The sequence below is a fragment of the Herpailurus yagouaroundi genome, unplaced genomic scaffold (assembly GCF_014898765.1).
Source record: "Herpailurus yagouaroundi ecotype Mexico unplaced genomic scaffold, PumYag 142, whole genome shotgun sequence".
Classification (NCBI taxonomy): domain Eukaryota; kingdom Metazoa; phylum Chordata; class Mammalia; order Carnivora; family Felidae; genus Herpailurus; species Herpailurus yagouaroundi.
In genome coordinates this window covers 63,706-90,184 of record NW_024412397.1, presented here as the reverse complement: position 1 = coordinate 90,184, position 26,479 = coordinate 63,706, and the positions used below count along the sequence as shown (strand labels likewise).

At 52.1% G+C, this 26,479-nt stretch overlaps 2 protein-coding genes across 2 annotated transcripts in view; both read right to left on the bottom strand.

Moving 5' to 3' along the window:
* The window catches only part of PARD6G (par-6 family cell polarity regulator gamma), an 82,879-nt gene that overhangs the window by 31,076 nt on the left and 25,324 nt on the right, over positions 1 to 26,479 (bottom strand). The gene's annotated exons all lie outside the window — the stretch shown is intronic.
* LOC121032741 (uncharacterized) lies at positions 14,568 to 18,358 on the bottom strand. The gene is made up of 2 exons (XM_040478503.1): positions 17,151 to 18,358; positions 14,568 to 15,730 (listed from the first exon to the last, which is right to left on the bottom strand). Exons 1-2 carry the CDS (start codon positions 17,462 to 17,464, stop codon positions 15,004 to 15,006), a joined length of 1,041 nt encoding a protein of 346 aa, XP_040334437.1. The 5' UTR covers positions 17,465 to 18,358; the 3' UTR covers positions 14,568 to 15,003.

Sequence of the window (26,479 nt, the reverse complement as noted above, 5' to 3'; positions counted from 1 at the left end):
CGCAGGCCAAGACAACAAGAACTGGTCCCTGACCCGCCTGCAAAAGGGGGAGAAAGCACAAACCAACGTTCGTTCTTTTCCATTAGAAGTTTCCTCAAACAACAGATCTTTCTGGAAAGCACCTCAAAGTAAAAATAAAGTTAGTTCTCAAATACCTTGCCACGGCTTTTGGACTTTCAAAGCACACCATGAAGGATGCTGGGGCTCCTGTGTCCTTAGTCCTGGGCAGCTCCCAACACTCTGCTGATTTCAGGGTCCCAGTTACTGATGTGAACACTGAGGTCAGTGGTAAGTGTGTCACTGAACCTGATCTTCTTAGTTTCGTGGTTTCAGGACACAGAAAGAAGCCCGGCCCACGGTCCAGCCCTGTCAGCCGAGGGCGAGTTATCTGCCATTCCTGAGCCGGTGCCCACATCTCCCAGGGATCCAGAGCACGAAACCCAAAGAGGCCTGCTGGAAGTTCACCACCTGAACCATCCTCCGACCTGCTGAGGCTGCGCAGCCGTGTGCTGGGGCCCAGCCCTCAAGCCCGGCATCCCTGAGGTCAATAGACTAGGGGCAGACGCAGTGGGCCAGACAGCCACTCCCAGGGGACTTTCCTGAGGCCCCGAGAAGCCAAGTTGGATGAGAATACCCCTTCCTGGAAGCGGGGCCCAGACAAGAGCTTCCCACCCGTCTCCTCCTTGGTCCTCTGGCCCTGGGGCCAATGACAGCTTCCTTCAACAGCGCCAAGTAATGGGGCCACCCAGGTGCTCCCGTGGCTGCACCACGTGGGACGCAGAGGAAGACCAGGGGGCACTGCTCCTCTGCTGAAGTGAAGGTGTCACTGCAAAGCCCCGTTACCCTCTGCTCCCTTGTTTCTCACGCGTTCATTCCTCTAAACAATATGCAGACAGCACATTCAACTCCATGTGTTGGGGGCAGACTACCTCGAGTGGATTAAATACACAAAACAGAAGGAAAACGCCTGGGTAATCCTGCCCCTCCCGATCACAGTCTGGCACACGCTTCCCCAGACCATTTCGTGCAAGGAAACATGTGTGCACTAGTCAGGGCTCTCAGAACCAATGGGGCGTGCACAGCACGTGTGGAAGAAGAGCTTTGCTACAGGAACTGGCTCAGGACGTTATGGAGGGCCAGCCAGAGAGCCAGGAGCTCGGCTGGCTGAGGCAGGAGAAGTCGCTCCAGCTCAAGGAGAGAGAGAGAGAGTCGGCTGGTCTGCTCTGGAGACGCCCTTACAGATGCACCAGAAGTGATGTTTTACCGGCTACCCTGGCATCCCTCAGGCTCAAGCTGACACATAAAATCAACCATCACAGTATGGCATACAGATAATACATAAAGTAACACCTTAATAACTGTTTTGTTGCAGAATTGGAAATACATTGTTAGTAAGCTCCAGCTGCGGTAACAAAATACAGCGTGCTGGGTGGTTTATGCCATTCCTTGTGGACCTGCTGCCCAGCAGAGGAGCTCTGGTGGGGAAGACCGTGCTCCTCCTCTTCTGTGATGACCAGGCCCCGCCCATGACCTCATTTAACCCTAATTGCCTCCTCACGACACTCACATTGGGGTTGAGGCTTCACTGTGCAGATCTGCAGTCAACGATGTGGTCCACAGCACGTGCACTCGGCTCACAGCCTGTTCCTGCAATCTGCTGTCTCTAAGTTCGAGGGCTCTCAGGAAGGATGTGCCCCTATTTTAACATCTGATCCCCCAAAACCGCTCTCCAGTGAACACCCACGTGTACCTGGAAGTGAGGGTGCTGAGCTTTGAGCCAACACACACGACGAGCTCCTCGTCAGCCTGTTTCTACGAAGGCTCCACAGGCAGCATCTCTGAATCCAGTGGCCCCACAGCCCAGCAGCCCCAGCAACCTACTGTGTCCTCTGACTAGAGAACAGTAAATCCTGACAGGCTTCCTGGAGGAGGTGCTTTGGAAGGGCAGGCTTGTGGTTTTACTCTGAGGGTCGTGGGGAGGAATGGCCCAGAAAATGGAGAAGAGTCACAATGAAGACAGAGGTCGGGACAGGTCAGGAGGGATGTGTGGGACCCAAGGGATACCTTCTTAAAGCTGGTGGAACTCATGTTTTACCTGGAAAGCATCAGTAACAGAAGTACGGCCAACAGGAGGGAGCAGTGCTGCGGGGACGGGAAAGGCAGTACATCAGAGCAGGTGCTCGACCAGACTTCAAGTGTGTGTGCAAGGAGGAGACATTTTTCCTGATGTCTCCACCTGGAAAAGTCCAGCACAGTGAGAAGAGACTCCTGGACACATGCTAACCCTAAGTCTGGATTTAGAAAATGTAAGTGTTTTTTAGAGCCAGTTATCGTACTTTTAAAGTATATTTCCTACTCCCATCAAAACCGAAAACAAAACCCCCCAAAGCCCCAGACCATAGAGGAAGCGGCTGCTCTGGGACTCAGGGAAGGGCCCGTTACTGCGGCCGGGGCAGCGGGAGAAGGGAGTGGAGACAGACGTAAAAACGGGAACAAATAAAAACACAAGTCAGCCTTGCAGGCTTCCCCTGGGGCCCACTTGCCTTGGGAACGCAGATCTCATACACTGCCCAGCCCTAAGGGCCTGGCCACAAGGCAAGGGCAAGTACTGACAGGTGTCAGACACAGGCCGCAGGTGAGCCACTGCTTAAGTAAGGAGCCCTTCGCTGAGCCCTAAAAAACACAGGAAACAAGCACAGGGGAAATCAGTCCCATGAAACAGCACATATTGCCACAGACAGTAAATACGGACGTTTCCTTGTGTGTTTGATTTTACCAGGTATCGCAGCGCTGAGATTTGCCCTTAAAAACTGCATGAGTGCACACCAGTGACTGCGTGTGGGAAGCCGGGGAGACCTGAACAGGATGGGCGGATCGTGTCAACGTGTGACATTTTGCCACACAGTGTAAAGTGTCGCCATCGGGGAATGCGGGCCGCGTACACAGGATCCCTGTGTGATCTCCAGCAACTGCGGCCATCTCAACAAAACCCCACCCAGCAGAGCATGCCGGGCCAGCCCAGGGCTAAGGACCAGCACTCCCGCCTCTCAAGCCACTCTGGTCCTCTGTGAGCTCTGTGGTCACCGCGGCTGTGGCCTGAGGGCTGCGCTCAAGGCAGGAAGACTTCTCCAGAGCCTCTGTCTTCTGGGAAACTGACAAGCCAACAGCCTGATTCCTCATGTGTCCTAGTGGCCAGCCCTCACCCTGCCCACGACAGGCACACAGACTCCTGGGCTGTCTCTGCTCTGGGGCCACCCCAGGGAGGGGGGGTGGGCAGCAAATCTGTGGGGGTGGGAGGTGTGGGGGGGTGGCATTCAGAGTCTGAAGGAGCAACGCCTTCAGCACAGCTCTGGTCACACCGACCTGGAAAACCAAAGGGAGTCTGCATCTGCAGAACACGCATGGCAGAGAGCAAAGGTCAGTCACGGACAAGGGTCTGTGGGACGATGCCGGGGGCTAACTTTTCTGTGCTGCTCAAACAGGATGTGGATCTACGACAAAAGGGGTGAGGGGGTGAGGGGGGCACTGTGTCCGGGCCTCTGGGCACTCAACGTGATTTCCTTAGGTGTCTTTCCCTGAGCCTGGCCGGTCACTGGGCAGCGAATTCTCCCCTTGACCTTGGCCCCGACCCTGCCTAACTCCCAAACAGCCTTAAGGGTTTATGCCACTTACCCCTCCTGCTGGGAAGGAGGGGAAGAACGAGAAGGGAGAAGGAAAATCCAATCTGGGCCGACCACTCATCAAGAACGTGCAGAGTCAAGGGAAAGAATCAACCACCCGATTTCCTACATTTTTGCGGAAGCCACAGAGACGGGGGGGGGGGGGGCGGATTACAAAGTCCCAGTTGGGACTTGCCGTTCCTGCCTCAAGCCCACAGGAGCCGGAGGAGGACTCCTCGCCAAACCTCCCGGCACCAAGCCCACGAGCCTCTAAAGGGAGGGCCTGGAAGCATGACCGCGGCCATATTTGTGTAACTAGAGGGGAACATTTTTACTGGGTAATCACTGGGAGCTGAAATCACTCAGGTGTGTCTCACAGGGGCAGCCTCAGACACACAGCTAGGCCAGGGCAAGATGATATCATCCCTCACAATGAGGCCACATGCCTCGAACTGCAGCAACACGCCCCTGCCCACTCAGCCGGTGCAGGGAAATTCCTTCCCCCGCCAGGGCTGGGTCCTGGCCCCCCAACACCACTGCAGCGGGCGGACAGGAGTGGGGTCCCCCAACGACGCCACGCTTCCCCTCCCCTCCCCTGGAGCCTCCTCCTGCCCCTGAGCCTCCCTGCATGCAGTCTCAGCTGCTGGGCTGGCTGCGCTTCTGGCGTCGGCCAGATCCAAGGGGGAAAGGCCAGCCAGCAGCTGGGAGCGGGGCCTGTGCTGGCCGTGGGACAGCCAGCAGACGGGCACGGGTGCCCCCAGGGCTTGGGGCTTGGCACAGCCGCTTCACCCCCAAGGCTGCACCTTCTCATTGCATAAGTGAGCGCCGGGGCAGAGAACAATGCTAGGGCTTACCCCGAATAGTCCATGGCTACCCCTGAAGCCTGGTGGTCATCGCTACCACGGGGAGTGCCGTCCCATGAGAGCAAATGATTGGCGCAACACAGATCCCAAACGATCCTACTGATCGCACGCGTCGGTTAGGGGTGAGGCTCTAACACGGATGTTCCCATGGTCTGCGACCTGTGAGGCTGTGCCAAAGCCTCCGATGTGCAGGCGGGTTTCCTGGCAGCCAGCTAAGGACTCTGGGAGAGACTGATGAGACAGCAGCAGTAGGTGGGGGCCTGGCTGGCAGAGCTGCGCCCACCGGGCCCCTCCCTGTGGACGGAGGCAGAAGTCTGACCAGACTGCGCGCCGTGACTCTGGCAGGGTCCAAAGTCGTGTTCAAGACAAGGGACAGTCAAGTTTGGTGGCCCCAGAGTCAAGGCTCTGAGTCTGCTCTGCTCTGGGAGGTACAGTCCTGGCCAGACCTGCTGACCTGCTCCTGTGCAGGGAGGTTCCCGGTAGGGTGTGGGACAGGACAGTAGGCAGGGACGCTGGGCCCTCCTGACTGATCATGAACACGATCGTGGGCATGAGCCAGCCCCTGGGTGGGCCCAGGACTTGGTGTCCTTATTCTCCTAAAGTTCCCCTGTGATGCTAACCTGCAGCAGAGCTGGAAACCACCCCAGGGGCTGGGGCATGCAAATGGCCCCTGGAAGTTTCCGGAAGGACCGGCTCATTTTTAAAACTCCTGGTCTTGGGGCGCCTGGGTGGCTCAGTCGGTTAAGCGTCTGACTTCGGCTCAGGTCATGATCTCACAGCTCGTGAGTTCGAGCCCCGCGTCGGGCTCTGTGCTGACAGCTCGGAGCCTGGAGCCTGCTTCCGATTCTGTGTCCCCCTCTCTCTCTGCCCCTCCCCATTCCCCCACTCATGCTATCTCTATCTCTGTCTCTCTCTCTCTCAAAAATAAGTAAACATTAAGAAAAACAACAACTATTTGTCTCTATGATGCCAGAGTGATGGGGTAGTCAGCATGGTGGGAACTCTTGATCTCTGTAAGAAGCAAGACTGGTCTAGCTCCAGCCTATTACGTCAGCACATGCTCCACATGCCTGAGAGCCAGGGGGCGTCGGGGGGCGGGGGGCTGGCCTTTCCTGGGGAAGCAAGACCCTCAGCCTGTAAGCCCAGCCCCTTCCTCATCACAGCACCGAAAAGGACACCCAGGGAACAGTCATGACTTACCCCAGAGGTTCCTGACCCCAAGGGACACGTGGTGTCATAACTGGGGGTGCTACTGGCATCACGCGGGAGGGGGCTGGGGTGCTGATAAGCACCCCACACACGCCGGATGCCCCCACAGCAGAGTTAGGCGGCTGGGGTGTCGGCAGTGCCGAGGTACAACCCCTGATGTGCACACATGTCTGGCACGTGGCAGGTGGCCCCCTGCAGAGTCCGGCTGCCCAGAGGCCTGAAACTGAGTAACAGTCACTGTGTGAAAACATGGGTCGAACGAGAGAACCAGTGTGGCCCTGTGATGTCTGTGTGTGGTTGGGCCACTGTGAGGGTGCAGCGCAGGTGGGCCCCTGACCTAAACCACATCTGGACAGCCCCCCTCTCTTACTCCCTGCAGCCACCTGCGCTCCTGTCTCCTGGCTGCAGCCTCAGGAGGGCTTGTCTGTCCACTGCCCAAGAGCCTGGCACTTGGGAGCCTTTTTCAGGCTTGGAAGGGATTGTGGGCCACACACAGGGAACGGGCCAGAAGACCAGGCTACGGTCAGCAGGAGAAACCAAGTCCTGGGGCGGGAGCAGGCATGACATCCCCACAATGGAGGAGCCCCGGGAGGGCAGGTGACGGGCATGTGGCTGTCCTTGCCCCGGCCGGGTCTCTGGGAGCCGCAGTGTGTACACGGGAACACATGGGGTGGTGTAGGAAGCAGCCTTCAGAACACCTGAGCCTGGGCCTCCGTGGGAACTCACCCCCAGCCATCCTGGGTTCTGACTCGGGACACGGAGCGCCCACACAGCTGCCTGCAGAAGTGACCCTTCTCTTACCCCAGCGTCCACACAAGGCATGTAGTCTGGGTCCGGGCCTATGGCAGACTGGGACGGGAGGCCGGCAGGGGAGGGCTGGGCCATTCTCATGACAGTGGGGCCCCTACTGGGACCCGTCTTCTACTCCTGGCCTTTCTGACGGGGTCTGGTGTCACCCCTCCCAATGGAACCAACCCGGCCCTGTTTGAGCCGCTGCAGGGTCTTGCTGTGCAGGCTGGTCTGTGAAGCTGCCCAGGGAGAGAGACGAGCAAAACCAGAGCTGGCCTGGCTCGATGGAACCTGCACCCTAACAAGATCCTGGGACCACGTGCATATCGCCGGTGGGAAGCCCCTGTGAGCCAGAGCTCTCACACACCTGTATCTGCCTCTCTGCTCCTCACCTGTGCTAGGAGGGAAACTGAGGCTGGGTGTTCTGCCATCTGCTGGCCACGTCACCCAAAGTACTCGAGGTCCTCCTGCATCCACAGTGTGACATTGCCTTTGACCCTGAACTGCGGAGTCCTTCTCCCAAAATGCCCGGCCACTCTGCTGGGTGGCTCAGACAAGTAGCAGCCCTGCTTTCCGTTCCCAGTCGCACTCAAGGAAGGCCTGAAGGAGCCAGGGCAGGTGCTGCGTGTGGCTCTGGGCTCTGGAACCATCTTAGAGAACTCAGCTTCTACTGACAATAAACACGTTTATTTGTTAATGGCCGAGGGATCAATCTTGACACATTTTGATACCTCAACTCTAAACTTATTTCTAATAATATCTGAGAATACATACTAAAAGTTAATTCACACTCTAAGGTATTAATGTTTTTGGCCAATGTGTTCTCAGAACGAACACAAACTGCATAAAGACAGCTTTCACTGGAAAAACGGGCGCTAATCCAACACTTTTCTCAATTACCCTGAAATCACCTGGGAGGTGATAAACAGCCTTAGTCTATTGTGCAGTAGTCGAGGGCACCACATGCCAGAAAGCTGGAGCAGCACGCCAGCCATGGGTCAGAGATCCCCCGAGCCTGGGGGCCAGCCAGCGGCCATCAGCGCAGAGGGGAGGCTCAGAGGTCCTCCCTGGAGACCGGCCCACATGCCCGCATCCTCCCGCAAGTTCACTGTCGGAAGGAGGCATCGAAGAAATGAGCACCTCCAGACCTGAGGAGCTTCCGTGAAACCAGCCATGACTGAGCACTGGGCAAAGACACAAAGAGCAGAGGGGGGAAATATGCTGGTCTCCCCATTGGTTCTTGTAAAAACTAAAACAACCAACCGACAGACTGCCAGCACCCTTGAGACAATTCTCACTGGTCCCCGAGGGCATGCGCCGCCGCAGGCCTGGCTCCTGGCTCCCGCAGGGCCTCCAGTGTGGCCTTGAATGGTTTCATCCTTTGTTTCCACCCCTGTGCTATGAATAACGGGGGAAAAACCTCCTTCCTTCTACAGACATTCCTTTGGCTTTAGCTCCCCACCAGCCCTCAGGCCACAAAAGCTGAATTTAGTAAACCAGTCAGCACGATCTTTCCATATCAAAACCAACCTCAATGACTTCTTACACTTCTTTTAAGAAAGAAGGAAAAAAAAAAAAAAGAAAAAGTGGGGTGGGGAGAAAAGGGTATCCTGTACAAAAGGCTGTGGCATGAAGTTAAAATTCTCCAAGTCAGGAGATCCACTCACACATCCTCGTCTGCGCCGAGCAGTTAAAGAAGCCACTTGTACAGACACAGACCTAAACTCTAACTCCAGGGATGCGTGTTCAGTGAAGGTTGACGCTACAGAAAGAGCTTCAAACCCTGATTTTATAGATTTTGTGTGTGTGTGTGTGTGTGTGAATATGTTAGTGCTCAGTAGCTCTGTTTTCCTTGGTCCGTTTTATTTCTCAAACAAGATGAAATTAAGAACCCTCCCCAGATGCATTTGACCCCTGATGTAAGAAAGAAACATTAGACCTTCCACCCAATAGAAGGCATTCACGAAGAGCCCACGGCAGTAGTCACGGGGATGGTGAAAGGTGAAGCCTCCATCAGGAAGGTCAGGAGCAGGGCGAGGACGGCCGCTCCTGGACAGGATGCTGCCCTGGAGGTTCTAGTCAGGGCACTTCGCTGAGAAAAGGACGTGGGAGGTGCCCAGGGGGGAGACACCCCCAAGGCGAGCTGCTGGGTCACGTGGTGACTCCCTGTTCACGCTTTCGAGGAACCCCCAGACTGAATGGAACCCCGCGTGCAGAGACTTGTACACAAATGTTCACAGCAGCCAAAAGGGGAAACAACTCAAGTGTCCATCAGTGAAGGAATGGAACGGACCGTGGCCCATCCACACGATGGAGTGTCATTCACGGTTACCCTTGGGGAACACGGTGTGGAGGGAAAGACACCAGTCACGGACCACCACCTACTACTGCACGAGTTCACTTATGTGAAATGTCCAGGACAGGCAGATCCACAGAGATGGAGACCAGCCCAGTGGCTGGGGGAGAAAGAACTTAACGGGTGCAGACTTTCTTTTTGGGGTGACGAAAAGACTCTAAAGCTGATTTTGTTCATGGTGGCACAATTTTGTGAACACCCTAAAAACCACTGAACTGCACATTTGAAATGGGTGAATTATGCGATATATAAATTATATCTCAATAAAGTCTTTGTTCAAAAAACTTCATTACAAAATAAAATGGTTCCTTCCAGCTCTGGAGGAAACAAGAAGCACTCGGTCTCACCGGCCACCAGCACACGCTTCCCTGGTGCTGCAGTCTCAGAACGCCTCCTAAGGAAAAGAGTTGTGAGAGATCCTAACTGTCTCCTGACTTTTAATCTATTCTCCTTCCCAAGTGGACTAAAATCACTGCCAGGGAATTAAACCACACGACCCAGTGCCTGCCTCGCTTTCTTGGATGTGTTCGCATCTCCGTTTCCACGCCTGTCCCCAGGCTGCGGGTCTCATGGCGGGGGACAGGGGCTGCCACACCTGGGAAGCCCTGGCCGACTGCAGACCTCCCCCACCCACCCCCACTCCTCTGAGGTGCTGTGATCACAGCCGTGCTGGTTTGTAGTGCATTTCTGACCACAGCGGCCATCCACTGTGCGGAAGGCTCTTTTCCTCCTACTTTGTCCAAACTTGGAACTTTTGGCCATTCCAGACAGTTCTATCCCAGCTTCTGGGAAGGTCTCGGAGGCGACAGCAGAGAAGCCTCGGGCTTTGCAGAAGAGGCAGCAGCATTCCCAGGGTGGTGACAAACATCTGCCGTTGGTTTCAGTCCGTGGAAGGGAGGAGAGTGGTGAAACGAAGCCCGTGTTCGCGTGGCTTCGGTGATGCTTCACACGAACCAAGGAGCCTCAGCACTTCACCGGCATTGTTTCATTAGCTGTAATGGCACCTTTACCAGATAAGCAACTGAGAGGCAGGATGGAGGCAGAGATTCAGGTGCCACGGTGACAGATGACACCAGTCTGGAACGAGGAAAGCGCCTCCTTCACCCTCAAGCCACCACTTTAGTGACGGCCACCACCTCGGGCAGCCCTGAGAGCCTGCGCCTTCCTCACTCGGCTGACGAGACCCTCCCTCCCTGCGACCTGTGGACAGGGGGCCTCGCTCCCCTGGGTGGGGAAGACCCCCGTCCAGACCTCTGAGTTGGCAAAGGCACAACCAAGACCTCAGCAGACAAGCCATCTCCAGCACGGTGACGAGAGAGGCCAAGCCCGGAGATAAACCTGGAGCAGGTGTCTGGGCTTGTTTCCTGGGGCTTCCCCTCATCATCTGTGCTTGGATGCGGTGCCTCCCAGTGCCCTGCCGACACTCAGGATCCAACACAGGGCTGAGCACGCATCTACATCAGGCCCTCTTATCCTCCCAGGTCCTGCTCTGGATTCAAGGAAACTGTTCTCTCTGGAGTACTATTAGAAAATCGTAGGGGCCCCTGGGGGGCTCAGTTGGTTGAGCGTCCGACTTTGGCTCAGGTCATGATCTCACGGTTCGTGAGTTCAAGCCCCACGTCAGGCTCTGTGCTGACAGCTCCGAGCCTGGAGCCTGCTTCAGATTCTGTATCTCCTCCTCTCTCTGCTCCTCCCCTGCTTGCGCGTGCTCTCTCTCTCTCTCTCAGAAATAAACAAACATGAAAAAAAATTTTTTTTAAATGAAAGAAAAGAAAATCGTAGTCTATGATGATCTGGAAGGTCCTGTACACTTTAGGTGGGCAGCCTGGATATTTGCCAGTAATTTACCTCAACTAGTAAAAGTCTAGTGAGTGCTGATTCATTTGGCTGGTATGAGCAATGAATTCCCTGGTGCACACAGGTGCCTAAGCCACTGGGTATCTACTTACAAATCCATTTTGAATGGCCAATTATGTCCTCAGAAGGTGTTTTGACTTTTAACACATTAGGAAGAAGGGATTAAAAACTAACATTAATGAAAGTAAATTAACTTTGTCTTTCCTATCTCCCTAAATTTGGAGCCAAAGTTACCTGAACGTCATGCCATCCCGAAGCAAAATCACTCCAGGCACATAACCAAAGACTCTGGGTTATAGTAGGACACACACACTCATGCACACTCACCCTCTAACCCCAGGTAGCTGCTCAGTCTCATCTGTAATTGAGCGCTAACAAGCATTTGACCCCCAGTCCCTAAAATCTACCTCATGGTCAATGTCTTCTCATCTTTTCTGGTCTTAGAACCAACGTACGAAATTGAGCAGGAATCCAATTAGGAGTTGTGCTCTAAACCTAAAGGAGCTAGAAAAGGAGCAGCAAATAATGCCTAAAGCCAGCAGAAGAAGGAAAATAATAAAGATTAGAGCAGAAAAAAATGATATAGAAACAAAACACACAAACAAACAAAACCCAGTAGAACAGATCAATGAAACTGCGAGCTGGTTCTTTGAAAGAATTAACAAAATTAATAAACGCCTGGCCAGACTTATCAAAAAGAAAAGAGAAAGGACTCAAATAGATAAAATCATGAATGAAAGAAGAGAGATTATAACCACAGAAATACAATTACAAGAATATACTATGTAAAATTATGTGTCAACAAATTTGGCAATCAGGAAGAAATGGACAAATTCCTAGAAACATATAAACTACCAGAATTGAAACAGGAAGAAATAGAAAATTTGAACAGGCCCGTAAGCAGCAAAGAAATGGAATCAGTTATCAAAAGTCTCCCAAAAAACGGGAGTCCTGGGCCAGATGGCTTCCCAGGGGAATTCTACCAAACATTTAAAGAAGAGTTAATACCTATTCTTCTCCAACTGTCCCAAAAAAAGAAATGGAAGGAAAACTTCCAAACTCATTCTATGAGGCCAGCATTAAAGTGATTCCAAAACCAGACAAATACCCCACTCAAAAGGAGAACTATAGGCCAATACCCCTGGACGTGGACGCAAAATTTCTCAACGAGATTGGAGCAAATCGAATTGAAGAGCACATTAAAATAATAATTCTCCATGATTCAGTGGGATTTATTCCTGGGCTGCAGGGCTGGTTCACTATTCACAAATCAATCAATGTGATACACCACCTTAATACAAGAAAGGATAAGACCCATCTGATCCTGTCAATAGATGCAGAAAAAGCATTTGGCAAAATACAGCATCCTTTCTTGATAAAAACCGTCAACAAAGCAGGGATAGATGGGACATACCTCAACGTCATAAAGGTCATATCTGAAAGATCAACAGCTAGTATCATCCTCGATGGGGAAAAACTAAGAGCCTTTCCCTTATGGTCAGGAATAAGACAAGGATGTCCATTCTTACCATTACTATTTAACACAGTACTGGAAGGCTTAGCTTTAGCAATCAGACAACAAAAAGAAGTAAAAGGCATCCAAACTGGCTAGGAAGAAGTCAATCTTTCACCATTTGCAGGTGACATGATGCTCTATGTAGAAAACCTGAAAGACACCACCAAAAAATTGCTAGACCTAATACATGAATTCAGCAAAGTTGCAGGATATACAATCAACCTGCAAAAATCTTGCATTTCTATACACTAATAACGAAGCAGCAGAAAAAGATATTAAGGAATCAATCCTATTTGCGGTTGCACCAAAACCAGTAAGATACCTAGGAATAAATAAGCCTAACTAAAGAGGTAAAAGATCTATACTCTGAAAACTATACAACACTTATACAAGAAATTGAAGAAGACACAAAGACATGGGAAAGCATTCTATACTTCAATACTATAAATTCTATACATCCAATACTACCCAAAGCAATACACACGTTTAATGCAATCCCTATCAAAATAGCACCAGCATTTTTTGCAGAGCTAGAACAATCTTACATTTTGTATAGAACCACAAAAAACCTTGAATAGCCAGAGCAATCTTCAAAAGAAAAACAACACTGGAGGCATCATGATTCCGGATTTCAAGCTATATTACAAGCTGTAGTCATCAAGACAGTATGGCACCTGCACAAAAACAGACACATAGATCAATGGAACAGAATAGAAAACCCAGAAATGGACCCACAACTGGATGGTCAACTAATTTTTGACAAAGCAAGAAAGAATATTCAATGGAAAAAAGTCTCTTCAATAAATGGTGTTGGGAAGACCGGACAGTGACGTGCAGAAGAATGACACTGGACCACTTTCTTACACCATACACAAAAATAAATTCAAAATGGATGAATTTTGTCTTAAAAGTGGGACAGGAAACCATCAAAATCCTAGAGGAGAACACAGACAAAAACCTGTTTGACCTCAGCCTGAGCAACTTCTTACTACACACATCGACAGAGGCAGGAGAAACCAAAACAAAAATGAACTACTGGGACCTCATCAAGATAAAAAACTTCTGCACAGGAGCCTTTTATCTCCATGAAGGAGACATTAACGCAACTAAAAGGCAGCCTAGCAATGGGAGAAGATATTTGCAAATGACATATCTGACAAAGGGTTAGTATCCAAAAGCTATAAAAACTTATTATACCCAACACCCAAAAAGCAAGTAACCCATTTAAGAAATGGGCAGAAGACACAAATAGACTTTTTTTCCAAAGAAGACATCCAGATGGCTAACAGGCACATGAAAAGATGCTCAACATCACTCATCATCTGGGAAATACAAATCAAAACCACATTGAGATACCACCTCACACCTGTCAGAATGGCTAAAATGAACAACACAAGGAACAACAGATGTTGGTGGGGATGAGGAGAAAGGGGAAACTTCTTCACTGTTGGTAGGAATGCAAACTGGGGCAGCCCCTCTGGAGAACAGCATGGAGGTTCCTCAAGAAACTAAAAATAGGACTACCCTATGATCCTGCAATTGCACTATAGGTATTTACCCAAAGGATACAAAAATACAGACTTAAAGGGATATATGCACCCCAATGTGTATAGCAGCATTATCAACAATAGCCAAACTACGGAGAGAGCCCAAATGTCCATTGACTGATGAACGGATAATGAAGATGTGGTGTTTACACACACACACACACACACACACACACACACACACACACACGCACTGGAATACTACTCAGCCATAAAAAAGAATGAAATCTTGCTATTTGCAATGGCATGGATGGAGTTAGAGTGTATTATACTATGTGAAATAAGTCAATCAGAGAAAGACCAATACCATATGATTTCACTCATGTGTGGAATTTAAGAAAGAAAAGAGATGAACATATGGGAAGGGAGGAAACAAGAGGAGAGAGAAACAAATTACAAGAGACTGCTAATGACAGAGAACAAACTGAGGGTTGATGGAGGGAGGTGGGTGGGGGATGGGCTAGATAGGGGACGGGTATTAAGGAGGGTACTTGTGATGAGCACTGGGTGCTGTATGCAAGTGATTAATCACTAAATTCTACTCCTGAAACCAATATTGCACTGTATGTTAACTAACTTGAATTTAAATAATAATAAAAAAAGAGTTCTCATGGTATCCCCCATGGACGTAGGGCAGTCCCCACAGCTCTGCACAGCAGGTGTCTCCCACTGAGAGCTCAATATGGAACCGTTCTGTCTGCAGGACGACGTTCCTTCCACTCCAGAGCGAAACTTAAGAACAGTGAAGCCTGGTTCTTAAGTTTCGCTCCGGAGTGGAAGGAACGTCGTCCTGCAGACAGAACACATGTGATGGGCAGTGTGAGGACCATGCACACGGGGGGCCCAAAGACCAGCTTTGATGAGGGGTGCAGCTCATTCTCAGGGAGGTCCTGGGGTACCTGTGCCCCACCTCCTGCACCCACAGCTCCACGCACCTGCTCCAGGGGCCACAGGAAGGGGAAGGAGGGTGGCAGCAGCTGGAGCTGATATGCCAGGAACATTTCTGAGTCTGACAGGAAGGACGCTGGGTTACAAGAGAGATGAAGGGGACTGCCCAGGGCGGCGTGGCCGGTGAGCTGAGAAGCTGGGGCTCACTCTCCTTGTGGTCCCCTTGAAGGGCGAAGGCTAACCCAGGAAGTGGAGGACAGGGGTGTTTCCAAGGGAGCGAGACTAACAGAAACACAGAGCTGATCTCAGACAATAGACTTCACAAGCCAGAAGTGGACTCAGTCAACCCTTTGCACTCTAGAGGGTTCCTGCTCCTCCCAAGTCTTTGCTGTAAAGCAGTCAGACGCCGCTTCGTCCTGTGTCCCCGAACTGGACTGAGGAACCACTGGGAAGTGGGCACGAGTGCTCCCATGGCTCCAGGGGCCCAGCTATTACCGGCACAGTGAGGGGGCACCAGGACATGGAGCTGGTGTCCCCCAGGCCTCTGGGGCCACCTCCTGAGACCCAGAAGCGATGGTTTGTGCACCCTCCGTTCCAACCAGGGACAAAGAACACTGGCCTGTCCTGGCCCGCGGTCTGCACTTGGCATCCCCAGTGGTGAATAACAACCAGGAGCAGGTCTCGCCTCAGCAGGCCCACCCAACCTTGCTGCTGGCCAAAGAGACTCGGGTCCTGTCCCCTCCCCTCCCCTTCCCAAGGAGAAGCGCCCTCTGTCTTCCACACCGGACACTGAAGCCTTGTTTGTGGCGTAGGAGAAAGGAGACGGGAAAGCAGAAACGAGAACCCCTCCCAATTCCCAACAAAATCGTCGACTGACTTCCCGTAGCTTCTCGGGAGCCTGTCTCAGAAGCAGGACGGCATCCATGCCAGTTGCTCTGCGCTGCAGTTGCCAGGGCACAACGGACACTGGGTATTTCGGGAAAGCCAGCTTGCCTAACCTACGGTCGAGCCTGGTGGGGCCCGGAGAGCCTGGGCTGGGTGATCGGCTGCAGCTGCGTGTCCCCGGCTCACAGAGCAGTTTCAGGTGCCCACAGAGGGTGCATCGGTGACAGCATCCACCGAGTCAGAGGCCATGGCTGCCACTCACTGGCTCAATCTCTGAGTCTCTACTTGAAGCCTCACAGGGTCGCTGTCACCTCCAGGAGGAGCGGGACCATCCACGTGTCTGCCCACCCAGCCCTGGCCCTGCAGCCACGTTGTGCTTCAGCCTGTGTTTATGGGACATCATGGCAGTTACGGGAGAGGACAACTGTAATCGAAGCAGCCGAAAATAACCGCTGGCAGGAAAGCCTGTACTTAGAGTGGACCTCCTTCAGTGGTTCTCATGCCGGCGTTAACAGCCCAGGCCTGGCTGGCGCGCTGGACCGACCGACCACCCTCCTTCCTCTCCGAGGGGATGGCAGAAGCCCCAGAGAGGCCGTTCCTGACTCCACCAAGGCCCAGTCCCGCAGGAGCAGCCCGTCCTAAGGGGAGGGCCACTGGACCAACGGCTCTGTTCCTCTGAGCCCACCAAGGAGACCGCCAACTTCTGCCGTCTTCTGCTCCTGCACTAACATCTCCTGCGCACGGACACCAGCGAGAGCTGTAGCAGCACACGCGAGGCGCCTCCTCACCATGCTCAGGGTGCAGCCCCTGCCCCCAGTCCTTCCTGGGGCCACGAGGGTTCACGGGAGCCCCTCCCCCCTCCATCTCCTTCTGGAGCGAAGGGGCGAAACGCCAAGAATTCAGCTAGTGTCAAATAACTGGATGGAGGCTCCGAGCCAAACGCGGTGCTGCTTCAGGAAGATGTTTTAAGCAGCTGGACCGAGACATCACACGGTATGTGATTTATCTACCAGGGTTCACTGCTGAACGTGTGCAAATCAAGTTTCTGGTGCTTCACAGAGCCATGTTACTGATTCCGGAACATTTCATCACCCAAACAGAACCCCCAAACCCAGAGCCACTCTCCACCCCCACCCAACATTGTGATTTTTGCAGTTTATTTAGCTTATTTATCTGCAGTCTATTTATGCAAATGTAAGCAAATATGAACAGAGATTCTTACCGTCGCCTTCCATTATGGAGGGCAATGTAGCACACGCAGTTTTGAACTCTGTGTTGTCCACTTAATATGTCTTGAAACCCCTGGAACGCGTCATCTTCCTGGCATTTCTAAGAAGCTGCCCAGTGCAGCAACAACCATCTGGGCCAGGAAAGTCCTGGCTGGGGTCACGCCTGGTGGGCAGACAGAGAGCCACAATGCACGCTGGCTCACCCTCCAGATGCTGTCGTCCAAGGAATTTGCCATCCTAGGCCATTTCCTGACGTTCCCCCTCAGGCAAACGGAGACTCTAACCCATGTGCCGGGCAGTACATGTGCCCAGGGCTTGCTTTCTTCGCAACTACAGCCGTGGGAGGAGACACAAGAGCACAGGCTTTGGACAGGCAGATCCAGGCACAGGTTGGACCCTGGCAGCTCTGTGGGGCTCAGGTTCTCCTTTGTGAAAGAGACAGCCCAGCCCCACATTATGGGCTGGGGGAGTGGTGGGCAGGGGGAAGGGTGCTGTGGGGTCTGTGGGCGAGGGTGCCCTGATTCGTCCGTGACGACCGCACAGCCCCTGGACCCTCACTGGCCCCTGCAGCCCACACAAGAAAATCACTGCCCACGTGCAGAAAATAGGGCTCACGAGTGCCTGTCTGTAACACAGACTCAGAAACGCCTGTGAAACACACACCATGTGTGCAGCCTGTCACCCCCCTCCGCCCCACCCACACCCGTCCTAGGAATGCTCAGCAGTCACTGGCCAGGCCAGGCAAAGCATCTGGAGAACAACCCTGGCAGCAGGGGGGCACGGGAGCATTATCTGGGTCTGCAGCACCGGGCATGAAGACTGAAAAGCAGTGAGGGTTTAGGGCAGATTTAACTTCAGAGGCGCCTGGCAGTCAGCAGGGACCCCAGCAACGCCTCCTGTGGAATCGGCAGCCCCTTAGATCTGCAGCACCACGTGCAGGGCCCGTGTCCTCACCTGTAGGTCATGGGGCTGGACTACACAACCCCTTAGCGTTACAGCAACCTCAAATTCCTGTGATCCCGACGGAGCAGGAGGCTCTGTTAGCGTTTGCTACCCTTCGTGCCTGCGCACTGGGCAATGGCGGGGGGGGGGGTGGCGGCGCCCCGAAGACTCGTTCCTTAGAGACATAGTCCAGGTTACACTTCCCCCACGTGGGGGTTCCCCTCTTCACCCAGACAACCTGTCTCCCAGACCCCAAATCCTCTGACTCCGCCCACTGGTGATCCTGAACATCGAAAATGTGTGCTTTATATTCTCCGTGTTAACCACACAAAGAACCTCTGTGCAACCACCGAGGGAAGCTGGAAAACGCTGGGTGGTGCTCAGGTCAAAGGTGAGAGGGCACTCTACAGGAGACACCGACACACAAAGTGTCCTGTGGCAGGGCACGTGCTCCTGCAGATAAGCGGCATCGATAATTATTCTCTTGGGGTCACAGAGGCCGACCTCTCCACTGAAGTCACATGGGGATGGGCAGGAACCCCCTCCCCCCGAGAGGCCTCAACCAAATGTCCACCCCAACTGCAGCCCAGGGCGGGCCAAGGCTGAGGGGAGACTGCTCTGAGGGCCGGCTGTTGGGATGCACTGAAGGGTAGGCTGTGCTGGGGGCCCTGCACGCGGTCCAGCGACGCGGGGGGGGGGGGGGGGGCCGCACGCGGTCTGGCAACACCCAGGGGCCTGCATGCGTTCCGGCGACACCCGGCGGCCCCGCCTGCGGTCTGGCGACGCCCGGGGGCCCCGCACGAGGTCCAGCGACACCCGGGGAGGGGGCCCCGCACGCGGCCCGGCGACACCTGGGGGCCCTGCACACAGTCCAGAGACACCCAGGGAGGGGGTGCCACAGGCGGTCTGGTGATGCCGGGGAAGGCAGGGCGGAGGCAGGATGGTTAGAGCAGCAGCACTTGGGTCTGGAAAAGCAGCGGCACCACTCCAAACCTCACCATCTTCCTGCTCTTAGGTCTGTCAGTGGAGCCTCCAGGCTTATCAGCCACAGGGAGGGAGGGAGCTGTGTAGCTGGGCTGTCACGATGTACCCCCCCCCCCCCCCCCAGTGTCTGGGACATGGAATGAGAGATGTCCAGGAGAAAGCACATCTGCAGCTCTTTGTTGCTGGACTGACAGAGAAGCCCCAGGCCATCAGCGGTCTCCTGTCCCAGCACATAAAGGCAGCACAGAGGCTGCCATCGCGGGATGACTTCCCAACCTGGACTCCCCACAGGTCAGAGGGTCCCCAGCAAGCGGAAGACAGGGATGGGTGACAGACTGTTCTGAGTCATGGCTCATGCCCTGCTATGTCCAGAGTGTCTGGAAGGCGCTTCCTCCTGGGGTAATTTAACTTGAGACTTACAACATGCACGGCCGTCCCTGCCAGCCCTGGGTCCCGGTGCGGTCACCAGCAGCCAGAGGGAGAAGGGTTGGGCCACAGACGCAGCCCCCAGGGAAGGCCTGGTTCTCTGCAGGGATGTGGTGACTCCCATCAGCAAGTGACAATGTGCTTTTGGAAAAAGTATAATTCCTTACCCTCTGATTTGAAATTTTTAACAAGATGACAGACGTACATCAGATGTACATGGATATGTTCTGGGAAAGTATCGACCGGAGCTTGACCTGAACTCACCCAACATGTCAGGTTTAATGGGTACAGTTTCAATGTGGAGGATGTAAGTTCAGGAGACGGCTGGCGACCGTGCACCAGTGGGAACGCACCTGACCCTACCGAACTGTACACTTAAAATTGTTAAAATGGTAAGTTTTATGTTACGGAGGTTTTTCCACTATCAGTGGTTAATACACACTGTAGTGACGCTCCCCTGCACGGTCTCCCAGCCTGGTGGTGGGCAGGGGTGGGGCTGGCGGGCCAGGGGCCACATCCTGCCTGCGTTCCCCAGTCCAGCTGTCAGCCTCGTCCCAGTTCTGTCTGCATGTGTTGGCTGCTATGCAACGGCTCGGGAGAAGACCTGGGGTGCCAGGGGATGTGCTGTGGCCGGTGGCCTCCGTGCTGAATCATTTTCCCACAGGACAGGGTGGAAAATAGAGATACCGGCAAAAACAGGAAGACAGACCACTGTGCAGGAGGAAATCCAAATCTTGCTTACGCTTCTGGGAGAGAAAAGTTCACAGTGGAAATTTTTGTATCTCTGGACTCCAAGCTAGTGCAGGTAAATCATCTGTGTTCTCTCCAGCACGGCCACCCAGTGGAGTCACACAGACACAGAGAAGGGGGTGAGGCTGGCATAACGGTGCTGGAAGTCTGGGAAGTGATGGAGAAAGAAAAGTAAAAAAGGAACAAATGAATAGGCAAACATCTCCAGAGCTGTGAGTCCAAGGCCTGGGATGGAAGGGCACCACAGTAATTTCACACAGGGCTTTGGAAACCATTTTTCTAAAACAGACCATCCCCTTTCCTGTCCAGCTGCCCATGCGGGATGACTCCCTTCTGTTCCCTGTGAATTCTGCTGAGGCCAGATTCAGTTGGAGCGTGGGCTTTTGAGAGTCCACCTGGACTTCCACCGGCTCCTGGCCTCCCACACCTGCCCTCTGGAACAAGAAAACCTTTTAAACAGACACGGCTACACAGAGCGGGTAGAGCCTGTCCCAGGGGCGTCCTTGCCTCTTGGGCCCTCCAGGGTCGAAGGTAACTGTAGGCTCTCTTAAGTAACTTCACTCCTTCCTAAAAAGATTTTCCTCCAGATGGAATGACATTCGATGGGTTCAACATGACTAACAATAGGAACATAAATAGTGCCCCCAGCTTTGTTACACTAAGACCACAACTTAGGTGCAGACTCAGTGGGCTAGCCTGTGGCTAAGAGGAAGAATTTCAATGTGTTCAGATCCTGGTGCCCTTTTCCAGCAAAGATGGTTCGAATGCAAGATGCTTAAGAGAGCACAATTTAAGATTAATACCTATCAACTACTCCTTACCTACAGAAGATGTTTTAATCAGCCGCATGCTAAGACCCATCTCAACTTGAGGTCATCTGAGACGTGCAACTGGTCACAGAGCTTGTACATCACTCTAGGCGTTTTCCCTACATGTCTTCTCCTGTCTGCCAGTCCTGTGGGGTCTCTTAGCCGACGGCGTCCTCTGCCAGGGGCTTCCTACTCTAGTCCCAGCTCATTAGTGCACACCCACTGTTGGCAGGCAAGGGAACAATCACAGACCGTCTTGGTGCTCGCTGGCCCCCTGGTCCTCTCTTACCATCTCTTCCCAGGCTCACTTCAGCCTGGTGCTTCGAGACTCAGCCCCACAACCTGTTGCTTCTCCCATCCATGAACTCACGTACGCTTTTCAGTCTGCCCATTGTGCTTAGCCTGGTGCCATCTCCTCATGAAAAACCTCCGGGACCTTCCGTTCTGGCTCCCACAGCACACTCACCTGGGTGGTCACTGTCTTCCCCAGTCCCTCGAGGGCAGGAGCCCATATGTGAGGTGAGCCTGTGACTGTCCAACCTGTGGGTGCTCAGTAACGGGGTGCTAAATGGAGGAGCAGAAGCACAACCACAAACTGGGATGAGGCCTATTGAGACATCGTCTTAGCTGAACGAGGAAACTAGCAAAGAGCTGCTAATTCTGTAGCCATTATGAGTGAATCCCCAGGGGAGGGCTCCATAATTTATGGTGCCAAGTTAGGGCTGGCTGACCTCCCCAGGTACCATCAATAGGGTCAAAAGGGACTGGCAAGGACCTGACTTTCAGAAGGTACTAGAAGCTAGATCATCCCTCTAAAATCCCCATGCTAACACCTGTGTCTGCCCATCCCCAACAAGGGCCAGAAAACTCAACCCCAAAGGGGGCTGGCATTTCTCATTCTGCCTGCCTTTGGCAATGTTGAAAAAAACAGTAGCATCCACTCCAGACAACCAGGTCCTGACTGAACCTGGGTCCTGACTGTGGGAGACGCTTCCAAAGATGAACAGGTGGGGCCCTGCCTCCCAGAGCATGTGGTCTAGGACACGCAGGAGTGCGCAGTTACCGCCAGCTTCAGGGAAGGCAGCGCGGCAGGTTTCCCACGAACCAACCCCTGTAGCGACACTTCCGTCAGGTCCCACAGAGACCCTGCTAACCCTGCCCATGGCTCTCCATCACCCAACTCCATCTGCACGGCCCTGCGGGGCCAGGCCCATCTCTGGGGCTCTGCTACATACCCCCACACGCCCCCAGGAGACACCAGACTCAAATGGCAGGAACGTTATCCAATTTGCTTGCCACAGTGCTTGAGGAAGGGGTGGGGTTTAGAGAATCCAGGAAGGAATGACCAGTCTGCAGGCCTGTGTGGTCAGGTGGGCACCAGGGCTCCACCTGCCACGGGAAGTACCTGATCGCCCAGCTCTGAGCAGCTTCTAAACAGTCAGGCACTCGCAGGAGGTGCAGGCTGTAGGGTGGGGGGCTTACCAGGCAGGCCATCCAAAGGGCCGACGAATCCCTTTCTTCTAAAAATAGGTGAAGGTACACAACCCTAACCCACCCTGGAAACAGAAACACAGCCCTGTTACGTTAACTGAGGAGTATGCTGCTTTTTGTTTAAAAAGATTTGTTTCAAAGAGAAATCCTGCTAACACAGGCAGCCTCACAACCAATCACTTGGCTCAGGACTGTGGGCTTCAATGTTGAAAGAAAGCCCCACGCTGTGCCTCCATGCTTGGCCTTATTTCCCATCAAACTGGAATCCCTGACCTCGTCCTCTTTGAGAACTGGCTTAAATAAACATGTTACTCATCATATGACCAGCCACTCTGCCCTGACAGAAAAGAAACAGTGAGATGGTCACCTCCAGACAAACAGTACTCTGGCCTCTGTGGAAGCTTCGGCAGGAACCATGTCCCCATGCAAAAACCACAGCCTCTACCCTAAACTTTAGCCCTGGGGTGTGCAGCTTGCACCCAGCAAGGCCAGGCTGAGAGGAGCTCCCTACACACAGGACGTAAGATATCAGCTGTTTAGAGCAGGATAAGAGGCCCATAAGGTGGCAGCTGAGGTCCCAGACTTGCAGGGTCCAAAGCCGGCTGCTGTCCTAACAGGAGAGCAGCCCACAGCCCACTTCTAGGGAGACCCTCACTGGCCTTCACTGCAGCATTCAGGAGGGCAAATTCAAGGCTCATGAGTCTTCCTGCCACACAAGGACAGTCTTCCAAGATGTGTTTAAGAAGATTCCATTCAAATGTCATTCTAATGCCCTCCTAAAAAGAATTCCACTGGCAGTGTCTTAGCTCAAAATACATATGCTTTTTTTTTTTTTTAATTTTTTTTTTCAACGTTTATTTATTTTGGGGACAGAGAGAGACAGAGCATGAACGGGGGAGGGGCAGAGAGAGAGGGAGACCCAGAATCGGAAACAGGCTCCAGGCTCTGAGCCATCAGCCCAGAGCCTGACGCGGGGCTCGAACTCACGGACCGCGAGATCGTGACCTGGCTGAAGTCGGACGCTTAACCGACTGCGCCACCCAGGCGCCCCAAAATACATATGCTTTTTAACCTAGCAAGACATTTTGGCTAATTTTCCCAGAAGAGACAGATGGTCACATAGGTAAAAACGCATAACACAGTTTGTAAGAATGAAAATTTGGAAAAGTTTTAAATATAAAATAAGGGGTTGGTTACGTTTTGTTACGTTGATATAACATTTATATATACATTTATATATCTCCATTAAAAGATAGTTTGTGTCTACATACATCTACAAAAAGTAAAAAATACAATACTAGCTTAAAACAATGTCTGTGAGTTAAAACTAATTTAAAAGTGTATGTTTATTATGATCCTATTTATGTAAAACTATGTCCAACTTATTTACCTATACCACGTGATCTGGGAGGGGTCACCAAAATGCTAACGGTGGTTACCTTGGGGGTGGTGGAGTTGTTTATTTCCACATTGTTTGAATTTTCTTTTACAAATATGTTATAAGCAGAAAAGACTTTTTTTTTTTAATGGTAACAATTTTCTTTTTTTTTTTAATTTTTTTTTTCAACGTTTATTTATTTTTGGGACAGAGAGAGACAGATCATGAACGGGGGAGGGGCAGAGAGAGAGGGAGACACAGAATCGGAAACAGGCTCCAGGCTCTGAGCCATCAGCCCAGAGCCCGACACGGGGCTCGAACTCACAGACCGCGAGATCGTGACCTGGCTGAAGTCGGACGCTTAACCGACTGCGCCACCCAGGCGCCCCGAAAAGACTTTTAAAAACAGTCTTACACGGGTGCCTGGGCGGCTCAGTCCGACTCTTGACTATGGTTCAGGTCATGATCTCATGGTTTCGTAAGATTGAACCCCACATCGGGCTCCGCACAGTCAGCACAGAGCCTGCTCGGGATTCTCCCTTTCCCTGTCTCTCAAAGTAAATAAAAAGAAAAGGCAAAAAATAAATTAAAAAAAAAAATAAAAACAAAAAGTCTTGCAAAGAGTTTAATGACAGGATATATTTATGATATATTAGGACTTTAAACAGCACGAGTCCAAATTATAAACACACCCTGGGCTTGAATATGTAAAAAAAAAAAAAAACATGTGACCAGGGAACAAACAAGAAAAGGTCAAACCCACCTCCATGTCACCACCATGTTCAAGGTGCTCACTGGGCTGGGGCACTTTCCTGCCCTCCCGCAGGCTCAGCTGGGGGGCAGGGGCAGCCCCGGGGCACAGGTGCACCAAGCTGTGTCCAGGAGATGCCGATGACCTCGTGGTTTCTGACTGCCTGCACAGATGGCTAGTTTGCCCAGGACCAGCCCCTGGATTCTTCTGGATGGTGGGTGGCTCTGGCTTTGTTTTCTTTTTAATGAGCTACATCAGCACATTCTCTCCCCCCTTCCACTCCCACTCCAGGGGTGAATGCGGGCTTCAGGCATTTTGTTTTCTGAATGTTCCCACGGTGGAGCCACGGGAGAGTGTTTGCCTTTTCTTTCAATTAAAAAAAAAAAAAAAAAGGAAATTCTCCAAATATGCAAACTTCCAGGAATCAGTGGCAGTTAAAGAAGCAAATATGTCTCATGAAAAAGCTCCCACAGCAGAGGGTGTTACATCTGTTCCTACAAGCACAGGGACACAGACAAGGTTACTTCAGCACAACTAGGCTTTTCCCTGCCCCCAACACACACAGCCTCCAACCCGGGGCAGTGTCTCAGGAAAGAGAATTGTAGCACCCTAAAACATCAGAGACCCTGAGTGCTTCCTGCTAAGCAGCGAACCCCCAACCTAAAAACCGAACACAACTTCTGGGACTTAATGAAGTATCTGAGAAAAGCAATTATAAGCAGTATTTACACAGCCTGACACTTTAAGATTCTTCCAGTGCATGTAACAAAATTGTCAGCGATTCTATATGTTTTACTTTGAAGAACATCCCGTAATTACTTTTTCTGGTAACTCCCTCCCTCCCCCTCCCCAGTCACGCAACTTGTGATAAATCAAACATATGTCTCTTGTTCATTCGAGGCACTGAGAAGGACACCACGACACCAAGAACAGCGAACAGATACGGGGAAGCGCACAGTATTTATGTTTCTTTTACAAGTAAACACTTCAGAGCATTCTAATTGTGCTGAAAATCTTGTGGTATAATTAAGTCTTCTCAAGCCCCCTGTGACACCCTGAGGCCACCCTGAGGCCCCTCACCCTGGGGACAGAAGAGCCACGGATACTCAATCAGGATTCCACCTCCAGTTCTAGGCTGGGGCCTGGGAGGCAAAAAGGCCCATCTCTTAAATAACAAGAGGGCTGGGAAGCTGGTGTTGGAGGGATTTATTGAAGGATATGTGGTGAAAAGTTAGTGTTTGCATTTCCTGTTTATTCTGCTAAAAATAGAAAGAGATACTCTGAGTATCTTTGCTGGTCTTGTCCTGCATTCTCTCTGGTTTGGGCCAGCTTTCTGAAATGTTCCTGCATCCTTGGGGATGACCAGGGGAGTGAGCAGGAGACAGGGAAGATTGGCTCCCCAGCACTGGCTGGGTGTGTGGCCCACGTACGCAGATCCTGGGACAATTCGATTCCAGCAACTTACTTAAGTGGGCACAGCATTCAGGTGAAAGGCATGATGATGTCTGTTGTGCATACAAGGGGAGACCCCGCAGTGTTTAGCAGGGGTCCGGAGCTGGACAGAGGACTACAGAAGTCTACTAAACGCGGAAGGAGAGAAGCCTGTATGTGTGAAGGCCAAAGGCATGGTCCTTTGTCCCCCTGGGCAGAAATGCCATCTAACATCCTAAGGAAGATGTCCCCGGCTGGGTCCCGGGAGGACAAAATCCAAGTCATTCCTGGCCTGTCATCTGAGCTCTCAAATGCAGACTCTCCATAACTGGCTTCCTAACCCTGCACGCTCCAAGGGCCCTCGGCGAGATGGTGCTGGGAAATGGCTGCTCAGAATAATGTTCTTAAAGGCATCAAGTAAAATACGTGTATTTATAAAGGAAATCAGTTACTTTGAAGACAGTGATCAAAATACTACAGCCAATATGTGATATAACACTGTATGTGCTTTCTTACTAACACAATGAATAACAATCCATACCAGTGTTTTCATTTTTTTTTCCACCCCCAAAGGGCTGATTTTATTTTATTTTTTTTAATTTATATATGAAATTTATTGTCAAATTGGTTTCCATACAACACCCAGTGCTCATCCCAAAAGGTGCCCTCCTCAATACCCATCACCCACCCTCTCCTCCCTCCCACCCCCCATCAACCCT

What these genes read in the sequence shown, in the direction of transcription:
- LOC121032741 (XM_040478503.1), bottom strand. Translation starts at nt 17,464, where the DNA reads ATGGTGTGTGTTTCACAGGCGTTTCTGAGTCTGTGTTACAGACAGGCA. An exon ending in TGTCCAAAGCCTGTGCTCTT is followed by an intron (nt 15,731 to 17,150) that starts GTGTCTCCTCCC and finishes ACGCAGCTGCAG; the next exon opens with CCGATCACCCAGCCCAGGCT.